This window comes from Aulonocara sp. 'chitande type north' Nkhata Bay, unplaced genomic scaffold, assembly GCF_057382095.1.
Source record: "Aulonocara sp. 'chitande type north' Nkhata Bay isolate Kocher_YH1m ecotype deep benthic unplaced genomic scaffold, A_spYH_male_GT1.1 unmapped_scaffold_31, whole genome shotgun sequence".
NCBI lineage: Eukaryota > Metazoa > Chordata > Actinopteri > Cichliformes > Cichlidae > Aulonocara > Aulonocara sp. 'chitande type north' Nkhata Bay.
Genome location: NW_028234363.1, coordinates 496,914 through 516,231, shown reverse-complemented (window position 1 = coordinate 516,231; position 19,318 = coordinate 496,914). Strand labels below are relative to the sequence as shown.

The window sequence follows — 19,318 nt, the reverse complement described above, 5'->3', positions numbered from 1 at the left end:
ACAAACACAAACACTGCAAGAAATCTACAGTGAGGGGAAAAAGTTTGACTGGAAGAACCTAACGCTAGAGTTGTAGAAATATCTTGGACTTCTACTATACATGGCTGTCATACGGCTACAGATATTTTGCTACGTATAACGTTAGTGTTTCTGAAAATCCTAAAAAAAATCTATTTATTAACAAAATAAACTAAAAATAGACTTTATTATATTTTATAGTTTTAAAATTGGATAACAACTGACTTGAACATAATATGAAAAAATGTGTTTTCACCATGGGAACACTGGGAACATTGATTGCTTTAATAAAGTTATCTATATTTTTATTTTCGTACTTTCCATTTGTATTTAGATGGGGCGATGCATGGCAGATTCTCTGATGTTTCTCTGTTTCTACCTGTACTGATGCTAGCACGACTAAAACTAGCCAAGCAGCATTAAATATGTGAAGCAAGGCAGAAGGATATACTCATAAAATGAACAGAATCATGAGAATATAACACCACAACACTGCAAATGTAACAAAAATATGTCAGTATCAACTGCTATGTTATTTAAAATCTATATGAACACTCAACAGCTTATGCTCCGCGGCTGCTGAGTGACCCCTCATCTGGGACTCTCCTCAGCTCTTTCTGGGATAGTGGTGCTGCAGCCCCTCTTTTAGTCTTCCTTGGTCTCTTGTGTTCTGAGGGCCTCTGGATGTCTGGAGTTTTGATCTCCTCCATACCTGCTTCATGCCCTGGTGGACGGGGCTGTGGCCCCCCCACACCCTCTAACAGATCATTACATGGAACCTTTTAAATACAAGCGCGCTCATGCTCACAGGTGTACACACGGGTGCTCATACACACAAACTACACCCTTTTTGGCTCCTACCTTAAAGCACACTGTGCGCTGTCGATCTTACGTGCTGCACAGTAATGTTTAACATTTAGTATTTACTGTTATATTCCCATAGATCATCGTGATGTTGTTTATTCTATTGCTCTAGTCTTCTTCTGCTTCTTTTCTTTTTTCTTTCTCAACAGGTGATCCAGGAAAAGAAAAAGAGAAAAAAAAGGACACAAAGACAAAAGTGATGAAGCAGATTTTCATTGTCTTTTCTCTCTATCTCTTTTCTCCTTTTTCTTTCCCTCTCCTTCTGTTAACTTTCTTCTGAACTTTTCTTTTTGTTTTTCTTTCCCGTCCACGAGTCTGGCCTGATTACAATAACTTAGAATAAAAATAAGTAATAAAGATCAAATAAACTATGACAATCAAGTGGACCAGTATAGCAAAAGGCCCACTTGGGAAAGTAAATCTGTTGGGCATTTTTCTTGGCCTTCAGACAATAATTCTGATTGCTACAGTGCCAGACAGGACACACACACACACACACACACAAAAAGACTATGACATTAGAGGTTTTGTGCTTTGAAGTGATTGGTTACATGTCAATGGAACAGCCTTTGAGCTTTAAGTTATCTCATGTGATGCCATCACAAGCTTTTCTTTTGATGTGTGTTGATTGGAAGTATTGCAAAATAGTTGATTATATAATTATATAATTATAAAATAATAATTGTCCAGAAATAGGCTTTTAAAGGCTTTTATTTTTTTTAGTATATGCTGAATTAACAGTATAAGAGCCTCTCTACCAGAGTATCACTAAAATATAAAGCAAAATAAAACGTTTAAAGGAAAACATGAGGTTTAATAAATGCTTAGGGTTCCCCCCCCCCCCCAATTGAATGCTTTCTTTTAATGACATCGTTAACATTTCTCAACAAAAACACATGAAAGTATCACGGATAATTCAACAATAAAATCGCTTCATGTTGTGGCCATCACACAGTGTTTTCCAAAGTGATTCACGAGCTGAAAGTGCGCAGATTTAACGTATATAATCCTTTGTTAGGTTTATTATTTTCATTTCACACGTAAAACACATTTATAGATTCATCCACCACTCCACCACTGTTAGTTTTGGATGCGCTCGGCTCCAACCAATCAGACCAATTTATGCAGACGGCGCACTAATCCCGTAACTGCACACTACCCATAATCCTCAAACGCCGTTGCTATAGAAATGAAGATAACAACAGCTTGGTGCTACCCGTTATTCCTTTATTTACTCTAAAATAATAACCAGCGATAATACGAAAATAAACTGGCCCAGTGTTTAATTATGTAATTACAAATTGCAAATTTTATTTTTTTATTTTATTTTTTACAAATTGCAATATTTATCTACAGCGCGCCTTTAGTGACATGTCAACAGATCTTAAGCAAGGCGATTGGATGGTTTTTACTGCAATGCATCTTGGGAGTCGTAGTAAATGTATCTTTCAACTCACGGTCCTGCAGCGAATCTTTCGACTCGACACGAGGCAGATCCTAGCTAAGTAAGTTGTAATAAACTGTGGGTAATTTGCATGTTAAACTGATATTAAACTTGAAATGTTTTCACAGAGCAGTCTGTGTACCAAGAGAACTACTTCTGCAAAAGTTTATTTAATTTTTTTTGGTGATGTATTCTCATGTGTAAGACACTTGCTTGGCCACCCAGCTAATGTTAGTGCTGCTCGATTTTAGCAATGTATCTTTTCTGTAATCAATTCAGTTTTTTTTAACCCTATTCACGTAATTAACTCAATATTAACGACTTTAATCTCGTAATTGATTTTTTTTCTAAATATGGTGTAATACTGCCTCGTAATATAAGTTATTTCTTTGGTCATAAATTATTTTTGTAATCATTTCACCAAAACAGACCTGAAATAATCCCTACATGTTCCATTTTCATTTGCAGAAATGACAAAGCCAAAAACCAAACCATGCCCTTCCTGTCAGGCTCCAAACACCTGCAACAGGAAGACATGCAGTGGATGTCTGGGCAGCCTGAACGTAAAGGAGGGATTGAAAAAAAACAAGAACAGTTTAAAAACAGTAACTGGGCTGCCTCTGTTAAAAACAACAGAAATGCGAGCAGGGTGGTTAATTCAGCCCAGTTGTCAGTAAGTTTAAAAGTTCTGATCTAATAAGTGGTTGGTCTGCTAGACAATTCTTTATTAATCACAGTTGTCAATGTTTTCTTGTATATCATGAAGTAAGAAACTAACAAGGCATGTATATACGCATAAAATATTAATTTATAAAAGAGCATAAATAAAAAAGTTATTCACATCAGAATAACATCATCACACTAAAGACATCAAACTAGAAAAAACTTGTTAAAAACTATGAGGAGACGACAGGAACAGTCAAGCTAGGTCGCTTAATCCAGAGATGGAATCACTTCATCCTCTACCAGCTCTTCCAGGAGACACAGGAGCAGGAGGATCCACGGGCCTACAGGACGACCAGGAGTAGGTAAAACACATCGTTGTTGACCTGCATTCTTACTGGACACTGTCCCAGTCTTATCATTATGTTTGTTTATAAATGCAGAGTTTTCCTTCTGGTTTCTGAAACTGTGATTTGTGTTTGTGTTGCAGTTCTCTGGGCTCCCCTGGCGACTCTGTCATTAGAGAGCTGTTTTGTTCTGAAGTTGAGAACCGCAGCCCGTGTCTCTGTGGCATAGAAACAGTCTACTCCTCCCTCGTGTTGCTGTTCAACATGCATTACCCTGACTCTCAAGGTGAGTCTGAGAGCACTGAGAGCATGGATATCTGTGACTGTGAATTACTCTGTCTTTGAAACTTGAACTATTAATGATTACATAATGGTTTGAATTAATTTAGTTTTTGAATGAGCAGAGGGAAATATCTGCTTGATTTGATGTATACACTGATATTCATTGTACTTTGACACTTCAGGAGAAAGAATAAAGGAGCACGACTTTGCTGAGATCCTGAAGAAAAGCATCTGCCTGCAGCAGAGATCTCACACATGGTGTGGAAACTGTGACAAGTATCAGCCCACAGTGAGTTACAGCTTTCATTCACTCATAATGACAATTCATTTATGGTTGATTGTTACCTGTTGTGCAGGGTAATCATTTCTTTGTGTTACACTGTAGGTGCAGACACGCAACATTCGACGTCTCCCAGATGTTTTGGTGATAAACTGTGAGGTGAACAGCAGCAAAGAGGCCGAATTCTGGAAGGTTCAGGCCGAGGTAAGCCACTGATTCACTGTGTTTAAATACAGTTAAAAGAAAGTAATGATTTATCTGTTCATTATTTACATGATTGCCCATGTTTCTGTTTTTATAGTACACCTTCAACAAATCCATGCAGAAGACAGATCAGGATCAGCGTCACGTGTGGATCCCCGCCACTCTCAAGATGTCCCTCAGCAAAAGTCAGAGACTGGAGATCAGCAGCTGGCCTGAGGGCGAGGAGGTGAGGACTTTAGATTTTCAGCTGATCTTTGCACTTGAAGAAATAACTGAGTAACTTTTCATTACTGAGTTAAAATTTCACTTCAAAATTAAATCCATATTTCCAGGAGCAATATTTTTAAAACATTATTACACTAATCTGAAGCATTGTAGATATTGAACTATGGGTTGGTTTTAGTGTTTTTGTTTCTGTAACACATGAATTTCTCAACTTTTGTGAAATGAAAAAGTTTATCTTACAATTATTTGCACTTTCTGTTACTAGTTAAGTGCTGCTGAACAGGCGGAGGGAGCTTCTCTGTATGACTTGGTGGCCACGGTGCCGCACATCCTGGACGCTGGCGCGGGTGGTAATATGGTCGCACACATCAAAGTGGGTGAGACCTACCATCAAAGAAAAGAGGTGAGCGACGCTTAGATAAGAAAAGTTTGACATCTGCTGACTACAAAAAGTTTCATTTTTAACATTCAAAATGATTTTATTATTTCAGGGAGTCTCTCGCCAGCAGTGGTACCTCTTCAATGACTTCCTCATTGAGCCGATTGAGCAGGTAAGGATCCTAGATAAGATTCCTGCTTGTTTATTCATGCTAACTTTAATGTGTGCAGTCATTTAAAAATGTTTCTCCTTTTGTTTTCAGACTGAGGCTGCACAGTTTGATGTGAGCTGGAAAGTGCCAGCCATCCTGTGTTACGCCAAGAGAAACTACCACACCAAATACGACCTCCGCAGTGAGTGTCAGCACAATCAGTCTGAAGTCAAATCCGACTTATATCGGACTGAGAAGCATAGCAAGACAGACGCCACTTTCATCCCACTCACAGTCAGTGAGATGCCGCAGGCTGGTGACCTGGTGGGGCTGGACGCTGAGTTTGTAAAGCTCAGTGAGGTAAGTCTGGCTATGATACCATCATTTATTATAATATAGGATCAAAAACAATTTTAAATATTCCTAGTACATATTTTCAGTAGTTCAGCTAATCTGACTCAAGTATTTAAAACAAATTTGACCCCTGAATGTGTGCGTTTGCAGGAGGAAGCAGTGCTGCATAGCGACGGCACCAAATCGACCATCACGCCCAGTCAGATGTCTGTGGCCAGGATCACCTGTGTGAGGGGTCAGGGGCCCAACGAGGGGGTCCCCTTCATCGATGATTACATCTCCACTCAGGAGCAGGTGAGAAGCTGCAGAGAGAAAAGACCACGATGACCTGAAAGAATGAATATATAATGTTTCAAGGATCCACCCGCTAACTTGTCAATTTGTTCTTCCAGGTGGTCGACTATTTGACAAAATACTCTGGAATCGAACCTGGAGACCTGGATGCCACAGTATCCTCTAAGCACGTGACCACGCTGAAGTCGACCTACCTGAAGCTACGCTTCCTCATCAATGCAGGAGTTCGCTTCGTCGGCCACGGCCTGCAGAATGACTTTCGTGTCATTAATTTAGTGGTACGTTATTTCATCTGTTATATATTTCAAATTAGTTCATATAGTTTAGAGATGTTTTTTTATAGATGTGCTTTGATTTTAATGTTTTTTATTTTCTGTTTCTTAAGGTTCCCAAAGATCAAGTTATCGACACGAAATTCCTTGCTTGGTATTTTCTTGGTAAGTTAGTAGAAATAAAAAAAACAAAAATCTAATCCAAATATGAGTCTGTAATCGAATTAAATCACATTATTACAGTGAGAGGGATTAGGATTTAAATATGTAAACTGGATAATCCGCTCATATTACTGTCAGTATTAAGTTAAGTATTCAGTATTAAGTCAGTATAGTTCATGATGTTTTAGTTGTCATCAAACTCATCTTGGAATTAAATCTGAACAACAAAGTATTTAGAGGCTTTTTTGAGTTCATGCACTAAAGCGTACGTGTCAATTCCTCATATCCACACTGTAATCTGAAGCTGAACACTTTCATTTTAATCATTCCTGACCTTTTTTTCATGTCCACAGGCCTCAACATCCAGGGAGAAACCCACGACAGCACGGAGGACTCATGCACAGCCCTGAAGCTTTACAGGAAGTACCTGGAGCTGTATCAGGAAGGAGGGAATCATTACGTGATGAAGGTGCTCTACGAAGTCTACGACAAAGGCTTCCAGTTGAACTGGAAAGTCCCTGATTCGGACATGAGATAGTCCGTCTGAGTGGACTGAATGCACTCTCCTTCCATCCACGGGTGCTGCTGTGCTTCCCTCTGTGATGGGACTGTGAGCAACACCATGACCTGAGGATGCTCGGGCTGCTTATTTTGTATCATATTTTATAGTTATTTGCTTTGAGTCAGTGACTCAGTTGTTTTTATCATATCTAAATATAAGCTTTTTATTTCAGAGAGGTTTACAGGGGGGAAAGTGATCATTCAAAATATGAATTTGAACCTTTTTTTTTTCTTTAAAAGAAAAAAACAAAATTGTTGCATGTAAATGAAGTCATCCTGAGCACTGTGTTACAATCCAATGTTGTCAGTGTTTTGTTTAGGCGTGACTGTTATGTGTTTCCTGCTTTACTTTGAAGGTCTGTCTTATCTCAGTGTGTTCAGTTTACGCTTCCTTGTCTCGTCAGTTCTGATTTGCCCCAGCTGTGTTTCCCTCCTGTTGTCCATTCCCTGATAGCTCCCTCTATGTATTTAAGCCCTATATTTCAGTTTGTCATTGTTGCTGTTGTGGGCAGCACGGTGGTTAGCACTGTTGCCGCACAGCAAGAAGGTCCTGAGTTCAATTCCACCATCAGGCCGGGTCTTTCTGTGTGGAGTTTGCATGTTCTCCCTGTGTCTGCGTGGGTTCCCTCCGGGTACTCCGGTTTCCTCCCACCGTCCAAAGACTTGCAGTTTGTGGGGATAGGTTAATTGGATAATCCAAATTGCCACTAGGTGTGAATGTGAGTATGAATGGTTGTCTGTCCTTGTGTGTTAGCCCTGCGACAGACTGGCGACCTGTCCAGGGTGTACCCTGCCTCTCGCCCTATGACAGCTGGGATTGGCTCCAGCACCCCCCGCGACCCTGAAAAGGATAAGCGCTAGCGAATGGATGGATGGATTATTGCGATCTCCCCCTGTGTTGTAAATAGTTTGTTGTATATAGATGTAAATAGTTGTCGATACTTTGTCTTACTTGGTAGCTGTAGGGGTGAGAAGCCATTTTTCTTTGGGAACCTTTTCTCCTGTTTTTGGTTAGGGAGGCAGGTAAGACACCTGTAATTTTCGTTTGGGGTTTTCTGTGAAGGTAAGCCAGCTGCATTTCATTTCTAGAGTTTTTGTTTGTTGTTTTGGCCATGCTCACCCTGACGCCTGCTACCTTTTGGGACTTGATAAATTGACAGGCTGTTGTGAAATCCGTGGTAGCTGTTTTTGTTGGTTCGTCTTCCTTGAGAGCAGGGAGTGTGGGGGCATTTCTCCTTATTTTTATTTTTCTTCTGTTGCACGCCAGTTTTCCCTGGGCTGGGGTGTAACAACTGTAAAATGTTTGTTGTTTGATACCAGGAAGTGGAGAATGTGCATGAATCCATGCAAATCTTGATTAAAACAGATTCCAACCACAATGAATTTAGTTTGTTTGTTTCACCAGCTTCTGTGAAATCTGTTGCACTGTTCATTTTACAGCTGGATTTTTATTTTTATTTTTTTAGGTTTCTCAGAATTCAGATCGATTTTTAATTTTTCAAAAGCTGTTATTTCTCTTCTATAAATGACACATGTAACATTTTTGGGGGAAAAAAATGTCCTCAATATTTCACCTCGAGCTCTTTAAAAAGCCCTAACTGGTAAGGACTGTGCTTCAAGTGCAGCATTTACAGCCACCACCTTTGAAAAGTAGTAACCATACTTTAATAGATGTGTTTAATTTAACCCTGTCAAGGCAGGCGTTGCAGATTTGCAACAAGTAAAAGCTAAACAACCTGATTACCCCACATACATATTTTATGAGGTTTTTTTTTTTTTCCCCTCAGAAGTACCACTGGAGGTATTCTTTTGTACATTAGCAACAAAAACTTAATTTGAGCCTGAGAAGGTTAATAAATCTTTAAGTCACATTTGAACGATTTTTTTTGATATAATGGTGCCCTCTGCTGGATGATCTGCATACTCTTACCGTTTCCACACAGTTGTTTTTAAAGGTTTGTCATTATTTTCATTGTTTGTTTTTTTTGGCTTGTTTTGTTTTGGGAACCATAAAATTTTTCGAGCTCCTTGTCTGGTCTTACAACAACTCTACAAGTAAAACCAAACATACAGTTAGTAATGATCCAGGAGATATGTTAAAAATCTACACAACACAATGGATTTCGATGTTCCACGAAAGAATTTGTAAATCTACACAGTATAGTAATCCTGTTCAGCTGGATATGAGGAGGTCAGGGATGAATGTGTTGTGTAGTCTCAATAATGTTAAAGCAATAGTGTGATCACAAAACTGATAACTGGGAGGCTTAAAAACGAGCTCTCAGAAATATTGTAACATCGAGTAAGTAAATGCATGTATTTGGAAACATATACTTCTAAAAATACTTTTATTGCACCATGTTCATTCACTCATGAGCTGCTGTAACATGAATCAAATGGCTGAATTTCCAACTCAGCATGCAGTCAAGTTCTATAGTCTTGCTAATGACCTACTAGGTGTGTTACGCGTCGGGAGTGAGAACGGGTTGTGCAACAGGGACACATGGAAAAGTTGCAGGACGGCGGCCCTCGAGGACTGGAGTTTGAGACCCCTGCCGTATGGTGTTCATGCAGTTATCTACCCCACAGTGACAGCATGTCTGACTGCCTGTTCAGCATATGTAAAAATATATGATGAGTTTAAGCATGTGATGACAAACATGGTGTTTGTCATCACATGTCACATACATCTGGATGATCATTTGGAATAAACAAGAAACTAAAAACTTGTTGCTTCATCTTTTACCGTTATTATCATTATTATTATTATTGATCTTATTTTACATTTTTCATTGTTAGGCATTAGGTTTATTTTTTTTTCCTTCCAACTTCTTTTCCTCTTCCATGTTACTGTGTCAGCTTGTCAGCATCTATTTGGGGTTGGGAGCGGAACAGAAAGTAAGGAAATCCAAAGTGCCATTTAAACCAGGAGAGGTTCTTTTTCAGAAGAAGGGATTAATTCAAAAGAAATGAATTTACACAGGTGTTGTCGAGTTTGGCGGGCCACTCAAGCGGCCCTACTACGCACAAAAGAGAACAACAAACGCATCGCAGATCGGCACCGGACCCGTTCCCTGTGCAACTGTGACTGAGCAAGAAGAGTGGTGGAGAAAAGAGGAGCTGTTTGTGTGTGGAAACCCCCTCCCCTGGACTCCGGCCCCTTTCACTCCTGGACCCTGGAACCCTGGCCCTTTCCCCCAAACACCTTTGTATATATATTGCACTGTGGCAGATCACTGTAAATAAATTCACTCTTGTTCGAAAGGAGTTTGTGGTCTGCGCTTGAGTCTGTCCCTCTACTCCTCTTCAGTTCGCCTCAACATAAGCTCATCATATTCTATGATTTACTCTCAGGTGTTTGACGAGGTTAATGGTGCTGTCACAACACCTTACTGTCTTGCCACATGTATCGCAAACCGCGTCTTAGCTGTTTGTGGAGGTAAAATACATCCACACATGACTCCGTTTATGCTCAGCCATTGCTGTGAGTGTGCATGCCAGAGGCTGCTACACATTTATCCAGCCGTATTTCACAAATGACTAAGGCGTAAGAGGAAGTAGTTCCTTCCAATTTAGACGATCCGAATGATATAGTTTATTTCCACTGTTCCTGTTAATGAAACACTACAAATTTACCCCAAAGTACTAAAATATCGATATTTTAATATGAGAATCGATTCTAGAACATAAATTACTGGTATCGGAAGAATCGATATTTCAATATCGATCCGCACACCACTATTAGGAACTTCGTCTGTGTGTCATTCCAATTCAGGTTTTTATTATTTTATTTTATTTATTTATTTATTTATTTGTTTTAGGAATTTGGATTTTAGGATACTTCAAACAAATCTGCCAGATTAACAGGGTGTGTGAAGCTGGAGTTTGACACAAGATTGGTATTTTTAAAAGATTTAAATCACCAAATTCTGAATAAAAGTTTAACAAATTCAGGACATAATTAGTAATAGAAAGTAATAGAAAGCTAGTTGTATACATTATTAATCAGGATCAAAATTAAGGCATGTCAAAGCTATCCAAAAACATACCACATTAAATGCACAAAAGGCGCACAGAAAGCATACTTAGTTAATCTTTGAGTAGCCAGTAAAGATTATGAAGGTGCTAATTAGAATAACAGTTATCTGTTCTGCAAAGAAAAAAATAAATATGGGTAAAATTAACATGAGTATGAGAAATTTCAGCATTAAGATCTACCTAATGTGCAACAGTTCCCTGACATCTGTTTCATCTTTACAACACATGGCTACTTCACAAAATGCACAAAATAAAAGATTACCAGAAATTATTGAATTACAAATGAATGAAATTGTTACAGCTCAATTAACAGTTTTCATGTGGATCTTTGTGGGACTGTGTGCCATGATACATACTGACACAGAATGAAACGGCAAGATTTTGAGTAGATGTCCCCAACACAAAAACGTTTTTTTAAACAAAGGTAGTTTGTATTTCTGTGTATATTGCGAGTACAATGTTTTACTTATGTTTACATCAGACATCAAATCTACTCACTCTTTAGAATATAAGAACACTCAACTCTTTTCTTTAAAAACATCTATAGATTGATAAAAATCTATTAGTATAACTACAAATCTATGCTCTGTGCTGTGTTGATAATCATGCATGCAAATCAAAATCAAAGATGAAAACGATGACATAATTTTTTTTAAAGTTTGATTACAATTCCAAAATTTATTATGCCATTCAAAAATATTTTGGTGAGCACACATATTTTTCTTTATTTGTTTTCCTTAAAAACCAAGCCAAATTCTTCTGGGATTAAATATTATATAAGCTATTAATAAAAACACAACAGATTAACTCACTGATACTATGGAAAAAAGGAACAAAGAAAAGCCTGACTTCTTGTTGGTTATCTGAATAACCACAGATTTCTGCATTCATTATGTGTTGCTAGCTGAATGTAAATCACTGGATGCACTGGATGTCATGTTGTAGCCATCTAAAAAAAACAGAGCAGTATAGTTAATCTGTGGCAAAAAATAATACACAGTAGACACTGAAGTAAGAAGTAAAATAATTGTATGAATAAATAAAATTAAAAAAATTAATTTGTGTTAATGTGCAACCCATCCAATTGTTTTCTGTGTTGGACTGCCTGATTAAGGTACAAGCACACCTAACAACACACAGCTTTTCCTGCATCTTTATGTTAATTTTTTAATTGTTATTTACCTCTTCCACGTCTCCAGTTCCTTAAAAATCGAAGTCCACTTGACGATGAGTTTCCAGCACTTGTGCTCTAAAATACAATACAAAAAACAAATCATGCAATATTTGAAAAAACAAAACAAAACAAAAAACAAGTTGGCTGAGATCCAAAAATAAGGAAAGAAAAAAGGAACACGAAAACTGTTCTTACCCCTGTCCCACTTCTGGACGGTCGTGCATATGATGATATTGCTGACCGCACCTGGTAAGTGAAATCTCAAATGTTACACTACAATGGAAGTTGCACAAGTTAGCTGTAAAAGTAAATTAATTCATGATGCCCAGCCAAACACTAAAAGGAATCTTTTTGTAAGTCTATGGTGATGTTTATCTTGCTTTTTTGTGTGCTTGTGTGGGATACGAACACATACATATAACTGTTATTTATTGAAGTGTGGGCCCACCTGCTGTTTGCTACTTTCACCATCAAGTCTGAATTAGTCATTTATATGGATTTACAGAGAAACCATGAAATGGCACTAAAAGGCAGAAGTTTGACTTGACAAGAGGATTTTAGTGTAGTATTATTACAATTCATATTCCTTCGTCAGTAAAGGTTTGTAGACATTAAGCACTTTGTTGGTTAAACCAAATTATATCATTTAACATTAATTTAAAGTAATTCAACAATAAGCACTTATTCATTAACTTGACTTAAAATTGAGCTGTACATACCTTACCATCCAGCAGTGTTCCAAACACCAAAATAAAGAAGCCCTTTTTTAAAAGACAGAGTAATGTCCGTTATCAAGGATTCAGTGATTAAAGATTCTGCTATTATGGTATAAAAAGGTAAAAAGTTTATTTGTACCTGTAGCGAATTGAAGAGTGCGAATGCAATATTGATTCCTATGTCTCTTGGATGCACCAGAAGTCCAGCTCCCAAACCCCAAGTTATTCCAAAAAATGGTGTAAGCACAGCCAAGCTCTTGACAATAACCAGTAAAACGCTCTTTTCACCTGCTTGTGCAGCAGTTGTTCCAACCCTTCTCCTTATAATTTTGTACAAAACCACAACCAGGATAATGAGATTTATCAGCACTATTGAAAGTGCAGGAATCACAAACGCCAGTAGAGCTTTGGACTCATCCCAGTTGAGCCAGCAGATTACATTTTCTCTGATATATTTGTTGTCTGGTGCAGTTGCAGCTATAGTTACTGTTGCTATGATTAGAGGAGCTCCGTAGCCTAGAGAAAATCCAATGGCCAGCATAGATGCTTTAGACAAACCCCCACCAAAGACATTAGTTGTACGGTAGAGCAGCAACAAAGCTGAGGCAAACATCCAGAAGAACAGAGCTAGGTAGAACAAATGGATAAAAAAGGTAGTTGCAGTGCATGCTGAGTGGTTTTTATGATTTGCATCTGAAATGGCTGCTCCAATTATAAACCAAATATCTGCAATCAGGAGGGACACAGCAATGTTAACTTCAATGATGAGACATATGACCAAGGAACCCATGGAAATGCCAACTCCGATGTAGGTTATATAGTCCAAAATTGGGCTAATTGGACTGTTTGGTGACATCAGGATAGAGAATGAGGTCAGGTGGTTGCAGTTGCAGGTGACAGTTCCAGTTTCATTTGTATTTACCACTTCACAGCCCTCATCGTCCCATCCTCCGAGACCATTAAGGAGATTGAAGTTCCAGAAGACACATTTTGGATCTCTCAGTGTATCATTTAAAATATCAAATGTCAAAGAGATATTATTGATTTGGCCACTGGACTGAACAAGTACAACCCTGCCACCGATGACCTTAATCGATGAATTGTCTATTTCTCTTGCAGGGAGTACATTATTCAGCGAGGCAAATGTTATCACTGTGATTGACTTATTTTTACCCTCATTCTGTGGTATTTCTATCACCACTGAAGAATTAAAATCACCAATGATAGGGTTTGTGTATATAGTTCTGTTCAAGATGATAAAAGGCGTGTCAATACCAGAATTATTGAAACTGGCAAGGTGTTTTGTTATTATTTCAAGAGACTGCAATAATGATGAACTAACACCGTCAGGGTTAGAGATGCTATACGAGATACTTTCATTGTTTTTGTTCAGAAAGTTCCATGAGTCCCTTGCCTGATCTGTGGTGAGAACACCTGCAGTTATCAGGATATCCTACAGTAAAAAAAAAAAAGTATTAGATTGAATAAACAAATACAAAATTAAAAAAAAGCATGTATTATTTAGAATACTCAAACTTCAGTAAACTAGCATGTACCTTCATTGAGTTTTCATTGATTGAGATATTGAATAATTCTATTCTGTTGGCTACATTTCTGAGGATTTGAACAACAGCATCAATATTTTTAGGTGAGTTAACCACTTGCTCAGAATTCCCATTAGTAACATTGCTGAGCTGTTGCAAAAATGCTGGCAGTGTAGTGGCAGTCAAGACCTGCAAGAGTTGAAGAGAAAAAGTATTTAGTTTCACAATTTAACTCAATGTTTAAGTTAGAATGACAAACTTGGGCTTCCTATTTACTAATTCCTATCTCAAAGGTTTTTGTTTGTAGAAATCCTCACAGAATCTGGCTTACGTTTATTACAGTCTTTTAACCTTAATCTGCCTGCAGTTATAAACCGAACAGTGAATACCGTGTAGTGATGCGCGAATCATGAACGAATCGTTCAATACTCGAGAATCACTTTACTGACTCATGAATCATGATTCACAAGCCCAACTGACTCACTGACTCATCCCTGTTGCTGTTAGCAGCAATGTATCTAGCTTATAATTAAAATTGTGGAGAAAAACACAACATCCAGTATCGTAACAAAAAAACTTCTGCTCTGAACTGGAAGAAAAAACCCTGAGTAGAAGCTCACATCAAGAAAATAGCTCCTCGGTTCACAGTAGCATCGCTCTGCCTAAGCGAATCACTTAGGACTCGCTCACCCCCTCCCTCCTGGCTCACAGCTTCTTCTTCTTCTTGGTTGGCAACCAATGTTAAGGCGCATTACCGCCCCCTGGCTCACAGCTCAGTGGACATTTAGATGAGAAAATATATATTTAACACATTTAAGGAAAATACTAATAAAATAAAATAAAATAAATGTTTATTAAGCAACTTTGATAGGAAATTGCTTAATTTTAGAAATGTTTTTGCTCTTTTTTGCTCTATAAAATAGTTGTTTTCTTTTAGAATCATTCATCTTAGCAGTAGGATTTACATGAAAAGGGAAACAAATTAAGTTTGATTGAAAATGTACATTTTTTGCACTCTCTGGTCAACTGACACAGTGAATCAAATGACTAAAAAATCGATTCACTTTGGTAAGTGACTCATTAAAACTCGATTCAGTAAAAAGAATCGAATTTACCATCGCTAATACCGTGTTTCATTTGTGCTTTCCATGTCTTCTGATCACAAATTGTAAATAGTGCTGTAGTGGCAAAACAAAGAAACACTACTTACTTACTTTGTGGTTATTTATTGAAAAAGTGTTTTTTTGTGCATACTTTATAAACTTAAACTACCTGCTTACTTTGTGGTTATTTATTTGACAAGTTTTATTTTTATTAAATGGGTGACAAGTTTATTTTGTATTAACAGTTTGTCTGTCATCACAAATTGTATTAACAGTTTGTCTGTCATCACAAATGGTATAAAACTGTAAAACATGTATTGCACAAAGTTAAAGGACTTGATAAGCATTGACTCATTGCAGCTTACTTTAATTTCTGTTGTGCGGGGTTTTTTGGTGCAGTGGTTATCCTTTTTTATCTTTTTTTTTCTTTTTAACTTTCTGAGGTTTGTACTATGAAGCAGAACTTTGTCTTATCCGGGTAACTTTGGGGTGAACCAGGGTTTTCTGTAGTGATGGGATTTCCGGCTCCTTTTAGAGAACCGGCTCTTTCAGCTCCCAAAACTCAAAAAGCACTTACAAACTCCAAAGCACGTACAATTTAGGGGCATCTATTTGTACTTGTGGACAATATAAATTGGTTACTTTAAATTAGGGAATATTACATTTCCTACATTTTGTATTTGTATTTTACTTATTCTCAGACTATTAAACAACATCAAGGTTCCAGCTGAAAGAATAATAACTAAAACTGCGTTATGCAAATTTAAACATTTATTTAACTCTTTTTTTTCACCATTGGCACAGCACCTGCCCCAGCTCTGATGCTTTCGGAAGGAAGAGAAGACAAGCTTTATGGTGATATTTTAAGTATCATGTTAGCACAACGCATTCAGAAGGTACTGTTGTCTGAACACAGACAGAAAAATCAGCTTCTACTAGATACTAGTTAACATGTGCAGTTCACATCACTGTAATGCTTTAACCATTTTGGGCTAGAGAGAGAATTCAAATGTTCCTTGAAAGAGGAGAATTATATCTCTAATTTTATAGCTGAAACTTAGTTAACTTAGTAGTTGTGATGTTTGACGTTAGGGCAATTGAATCCAAATAATGGAAAGAATCCCTGTATATATTTAACTTACTTTGTAGTACATAGAGCCCTGGAACTTGAAACTAACACTAGAAAACTAAAGTCAACTAAAACTCAAGTATGTTCACCAAGAAATAAAAACACCACTTAATCCTAAGACCATGATCGTTTTGCTGTCTAACAGGATACCATCCATTTGGAAACTGGTTGAAGGAGCTGTAATAATTTGAGAGGTGGATTCATCTTCCATTATAGCCCAGAATAGAATCAACAGGATTGTGTTGAGAACCATTTATATTTTACATTACATTACATGGTCATTTCCATCATCAGCAAAATTGAAATGTAGAGTAGAAAAAATTAGTCATTTAAGAGCCTATCTTATCATTTGATATAATCTAGTTTTGAAATTTATAGTCACAGTTGTCAAGTAAAACACATAGCAAATTAACTTTAATTAAAAGAGTAACTTAAAGAGAGGTTTGTGTAATATTTTTGTGGCTTCACTTAGGTGAACTTTCTAAACTCTTTAAAATATGTAATATTGTGATTTATCTCTAAGGTACATTTTCCACAATACAAAGAACTAAAAAGAACATGGCAGTTTATATAAGTCACCTCAGATTGGTCAAGCAGCTCCTTAATGGGTTGCAGTATGCAGGTGTCTCGTATTTCAGTATATGTTGTGATGTTGCACAATGCACTCTTTTCTCCTACCTCATTGTTTGCACAGGGTATTCTGGCTCTGGAACCACTAACTGCCTTTCCAAATTCTTTATCATCACACATTTGAGGATCTAATAAAACAAAAACAAAAAAAAAGACCTTATTAAATGTAGATAATTTTTAACCTGAATTTAATAAATTGCTTTATAATGTGTTAATACTCACTTCCTTTGTAAAATCTGAGTGTTATTGTTTCTTTGAATTCAGGATAGGTAGTTGATTGACAGGTAATTGTATCCTGCTCTTTGTCTGTACAGCTATCAGTTTTATATTGATAGGTAATGCTTTTTTTACCTTTGGATAAATCGCAGAAACAACAAAGTCAATATGAATAGCAATACAAGCTAAACATTCAGATCTGATGTAATATTAATCAGACTAGTTTTTAAAAAGTTTTGTCTCATATTAGTAAATAACGTAAGTATTGCAAGATGAGCAGAGAAATTATTTCCCAATAGCTGATTTGCATTTTGTTGATTCTTTGTTTCAGATTTACCGCTAATATTCACGTTTGTGAAATTAATATTGTAGTCATTGTTGACAGTGCAGCTTAGTGGCACATTTTGACCACTACAATTCAAAAATTTTTGAATTGGGTCCACTCTGATCAAGGGTTTCTCTTTGAGTGTGAAGGCTCCATTGGATCGTTGTCGATAAAATGATTCATCCTTTTCCCGTATGAGCCTGCATTCATAATTTCCTGGAATGAAAGTAAATTATTATATACATAAATAAAATAGTGTTGCCAAACAAAAATAATAATATATGGGTTGACAGTGTCACTTATTTCTGTATTATACAGTTGTAATATGGCTGGTTCTCCTATGCAGATTCAGTGTTTCCTACAAAAAAGCAATAATGTAGCTGATAACGAGTTTTTGCTCCATTTTGTTTCAAGAATACCATTCTCTGTCTAGCAACATTTTATTTTACTGTTATATTATTAAGAGCTCAGCAACCACTTATTTCCAAATTTAAATAGGATTTCTAATATGAATTAGTTGACATCTGTGTTCACACAAGTACACATTTACACTGGCACTTGTAATTTGGTATTTCTTTCTCTTGAGAAAGGCTTGTGCAACAGCAATGGTTTAACTATTTAAATCAAATGATTTCAGTCCTTCTGCACTAATATTGATTGCTCCATTGCAGTAACAACGTTTTCCTTAACCCTCTGGGGTTGCAGCGACCCAGCGACTCCATTTCAACTTGGGTCAGAAGTGCGGACTTCAAACTATATACCAGATTTTAAATTGTGTCGATAGGCCACGTAAAAGAGTTATGATAAAAGATACATGTGATGTTTTTTTCTGAACCAAACAAGTTTTACCCTTAAGCCAATCAGAATGTTGTAATTGCACTTGCTGAATCACTAAAAAATGCTGAGACTACACTCGCATTTTAAATGTATATGATTTGTGAATTTCCCCATGGAATGCAGTTGTTTGCTTCTTACCACTGTCAGCACGAATGAACTGTGACACAGATAAGACTGAGTGACTGTTGTTTTTTGAAATGGTATGTACTCCATCTGCAACTATGACATTGCCATCACGTCTCCACTCTGCTCTCCAGTCAGTACCAAAGAGATCCAATGGTGGATGGCCACATGTTACAATGACTTTATCCTCCCAAAATCCACTACCTTCAATTTTAAAATCCAGAAAACGTGGCTCTATAAAAATGAACATAAATATAAAAAAATGATTAAACAATCATCTGATCTCATGTGTTTTTTGATATGACATTAAACATATATGTAAAATTGAATAAAATCACAAATGTAGACAAGTGCTTACCATCTGATATCATAGAGTAGATTTTTGCTAGCTGGTCAAAAATTCCATTGTTCCATTGTTCAGAGGGCCCGGTGGCGCCAGTGTCCGGCAGCCTCGCCTCTGTCAGTGCGCCCCAGGGTGGCTGTGGCTACAATGTAGCTTGCCATCACCAGTGTGTGAATGTGTGTGTGAATGGGTGGATGACTGGATATGTAAAGCGCTTTGGGGTCCTTAGGGACTAGTAAAGCGCTATATAAATACAGGCCATTTTAGTAGATCCATTTATGTAGTCATCCCTGTGTTAAGTATTCCCTGTTGGCTCGTGTCCCCATGGCTCCTATTTTACTTTGAAAGGTCTTGTGTTTCTTTGTACTACGTGTTTAGTCTTACTCTCCCCTCCCCTTTAATGTCATTATGTTTCATTCTAGTCAGCTGTGTCCTCATGTGTCTCCACTTCCCCTGATCACCTCATGTATGTATTTTTGAGTGCCTACTTGGTAAATCCTTTTGTAAATAGCTTTTCTGTTTCCATGAATACTCATGGTCTTCAAAGAGTTCAATGTAGGAGGTCAAACAACTTGAACAGCACAACCTCCAAAACAACTCCAGTACTATCGCAAATCTGATTTTGTTTGTAAAAATGCAC

General features: G+C 37.3%; 2 protein-coding genes across 6 annotated transcripts; one reads left to right on the top strand and one right to left on the bottom strand.

The window, feature by feature from the left end:
* The first annotated feature begins 1,752 nt into the window (after positions 1-1,752).
* Positions 1,753-7,883, top strand: LOC147300568 (PAN2-PAN3 deadenylation complex catalytic subunit PAN2-like). Of its 3 annotated transcripts, none has more exons than XM_086285145.1 (13): positions 1,753-2,387; positions 2,795-3,350; positions 3,480-3,622; positions 3,801-3,907; positions 4,004-4,102; positions 4,200-4,328; positions 4,593-4,730; positions 4,819-4,878; positions 4,969-5,217; positions 5,362-5,505; positions 5,604-5,783; positions 5,891-5,942; positions 6,293-7,883. In XM_086285145.1, the coding sequence occupies exons 2-13, from the start codon at positions 3,271-3,273 to the stop codon at positions 6,475-6,477; spliced, it is 1,566 nt and encodes a 521-aa protein (XP_086141271.1). In that variant the 5' UTR covers positions 1,753-2,387; positions 2,795-3,270; the 3' UTR covers positions 6,478-7,883. The 3 variants fall into 3 exon arrangements, with proteins under 3 accessions (XP_086141271.1, XP_086141272.1, XP_086141273.1); XM_086285147.1 differs by having other exon boundaries at positions 1,755-2,387; positions 2,795-3,354; XM_086285146.1 differs by having other exon boundaries at positions 1,753-3,350.
* On the bottom strand, positions 6,292-19,067 carry LOC147300567 (adhesion G protein-coupled receptor F1-like). Of its 3 annotated transcripts, XM_086285132.1 has the most exons (10): positions 18,694-19,067; positions 18,351-18,569; positions 17,057-17,591; positions 16,784-16,962; positions 13,985-14,161; positions 12,568-13,881; positions 12,432-12,473; positions 11,908-11,958; positions 11,721-11,787; positions 6,292-11,487 (listed from the first exon to the last, which is right to left on the bottom strand). In XM_086285132.1, exons 4-10 carry the CDS (start codon positions 16,952-16,954, stop codon positions 11,429-11,431), a joined length of 1,881 nt encoding a protein of 626 aa, XP_086141258.1. In that variant the 5' UTR covers positions 16,955-16,962; positions 17,057-17,591; positions 18,351-18,569; positions 18,694-19,067; the 3' UTR covers positions 6,292-11,428. The 3 variants fall into 3 exon arrangements, with proteins under 3 accessions (XP_086141258.1, XP_086141259.1, XP_086141260.1); XM_086285133.1 differs by lacking the exons at positions 18,351-18,569; positions 18,694-19,067 and having other exon boundaries at positions 16,784-17,060; XM_086285134.1 differs by lacking the exons at positions 16,784-16,962; positions 17,057-17,591; positions 18,351-18,569; positions 18,694-19,067 and adding an exon at positions 14,593-14,825.
* Positions 19,068-19,318: the final 251 nt, after the last annotated feature.

Bases quoted from the DNA above. Each gene is read 5' to 3' on its own strand.
- LOC147300568 (XM_086285145.1), top strand. From the start codon at position 3,271: ATGGAATCACTTCATCCTCTACCAGCTCTTCCAGGAGACACAGGAGCA. The intron at 3,623-3,800 runs GTGAGTCTGAGA...TTGACACTTCAG, and splicing joins GCATTACCCTGACTCTCAAG to GAGAAAGAATAAAGGAGCAC. The intron at 4,329-4,592 runs GTGAGGACTTTA...TTCTGTTACTAG, and splicing joins GCTGGCCTGAGGGCGAGGAG to TTAAGTGCTGCTGAACAGGC.
- LOC147300567 (XM_086285132.1), bottom strand. From the start codon at position 16,954: ATGTGTGATGATAAAGAATTTGGAAAGGCAGTTAGTGGTTCCAGAGCC. The intron at 14,162-16,783 runs GTGACTTATATA...CAACTCTTGCAG, and splicing joins AGCTGCTTGACCAATCTGAG to GTCTTGACTGCCACTACACT. The intron at 12,474-12,567 runs GTACAAATAAAC...CTTTTAAAAAAG, and splicing joins CACTCTTCAATTCGCTACAG to GGCTTCTTTATTTTGGTGTT.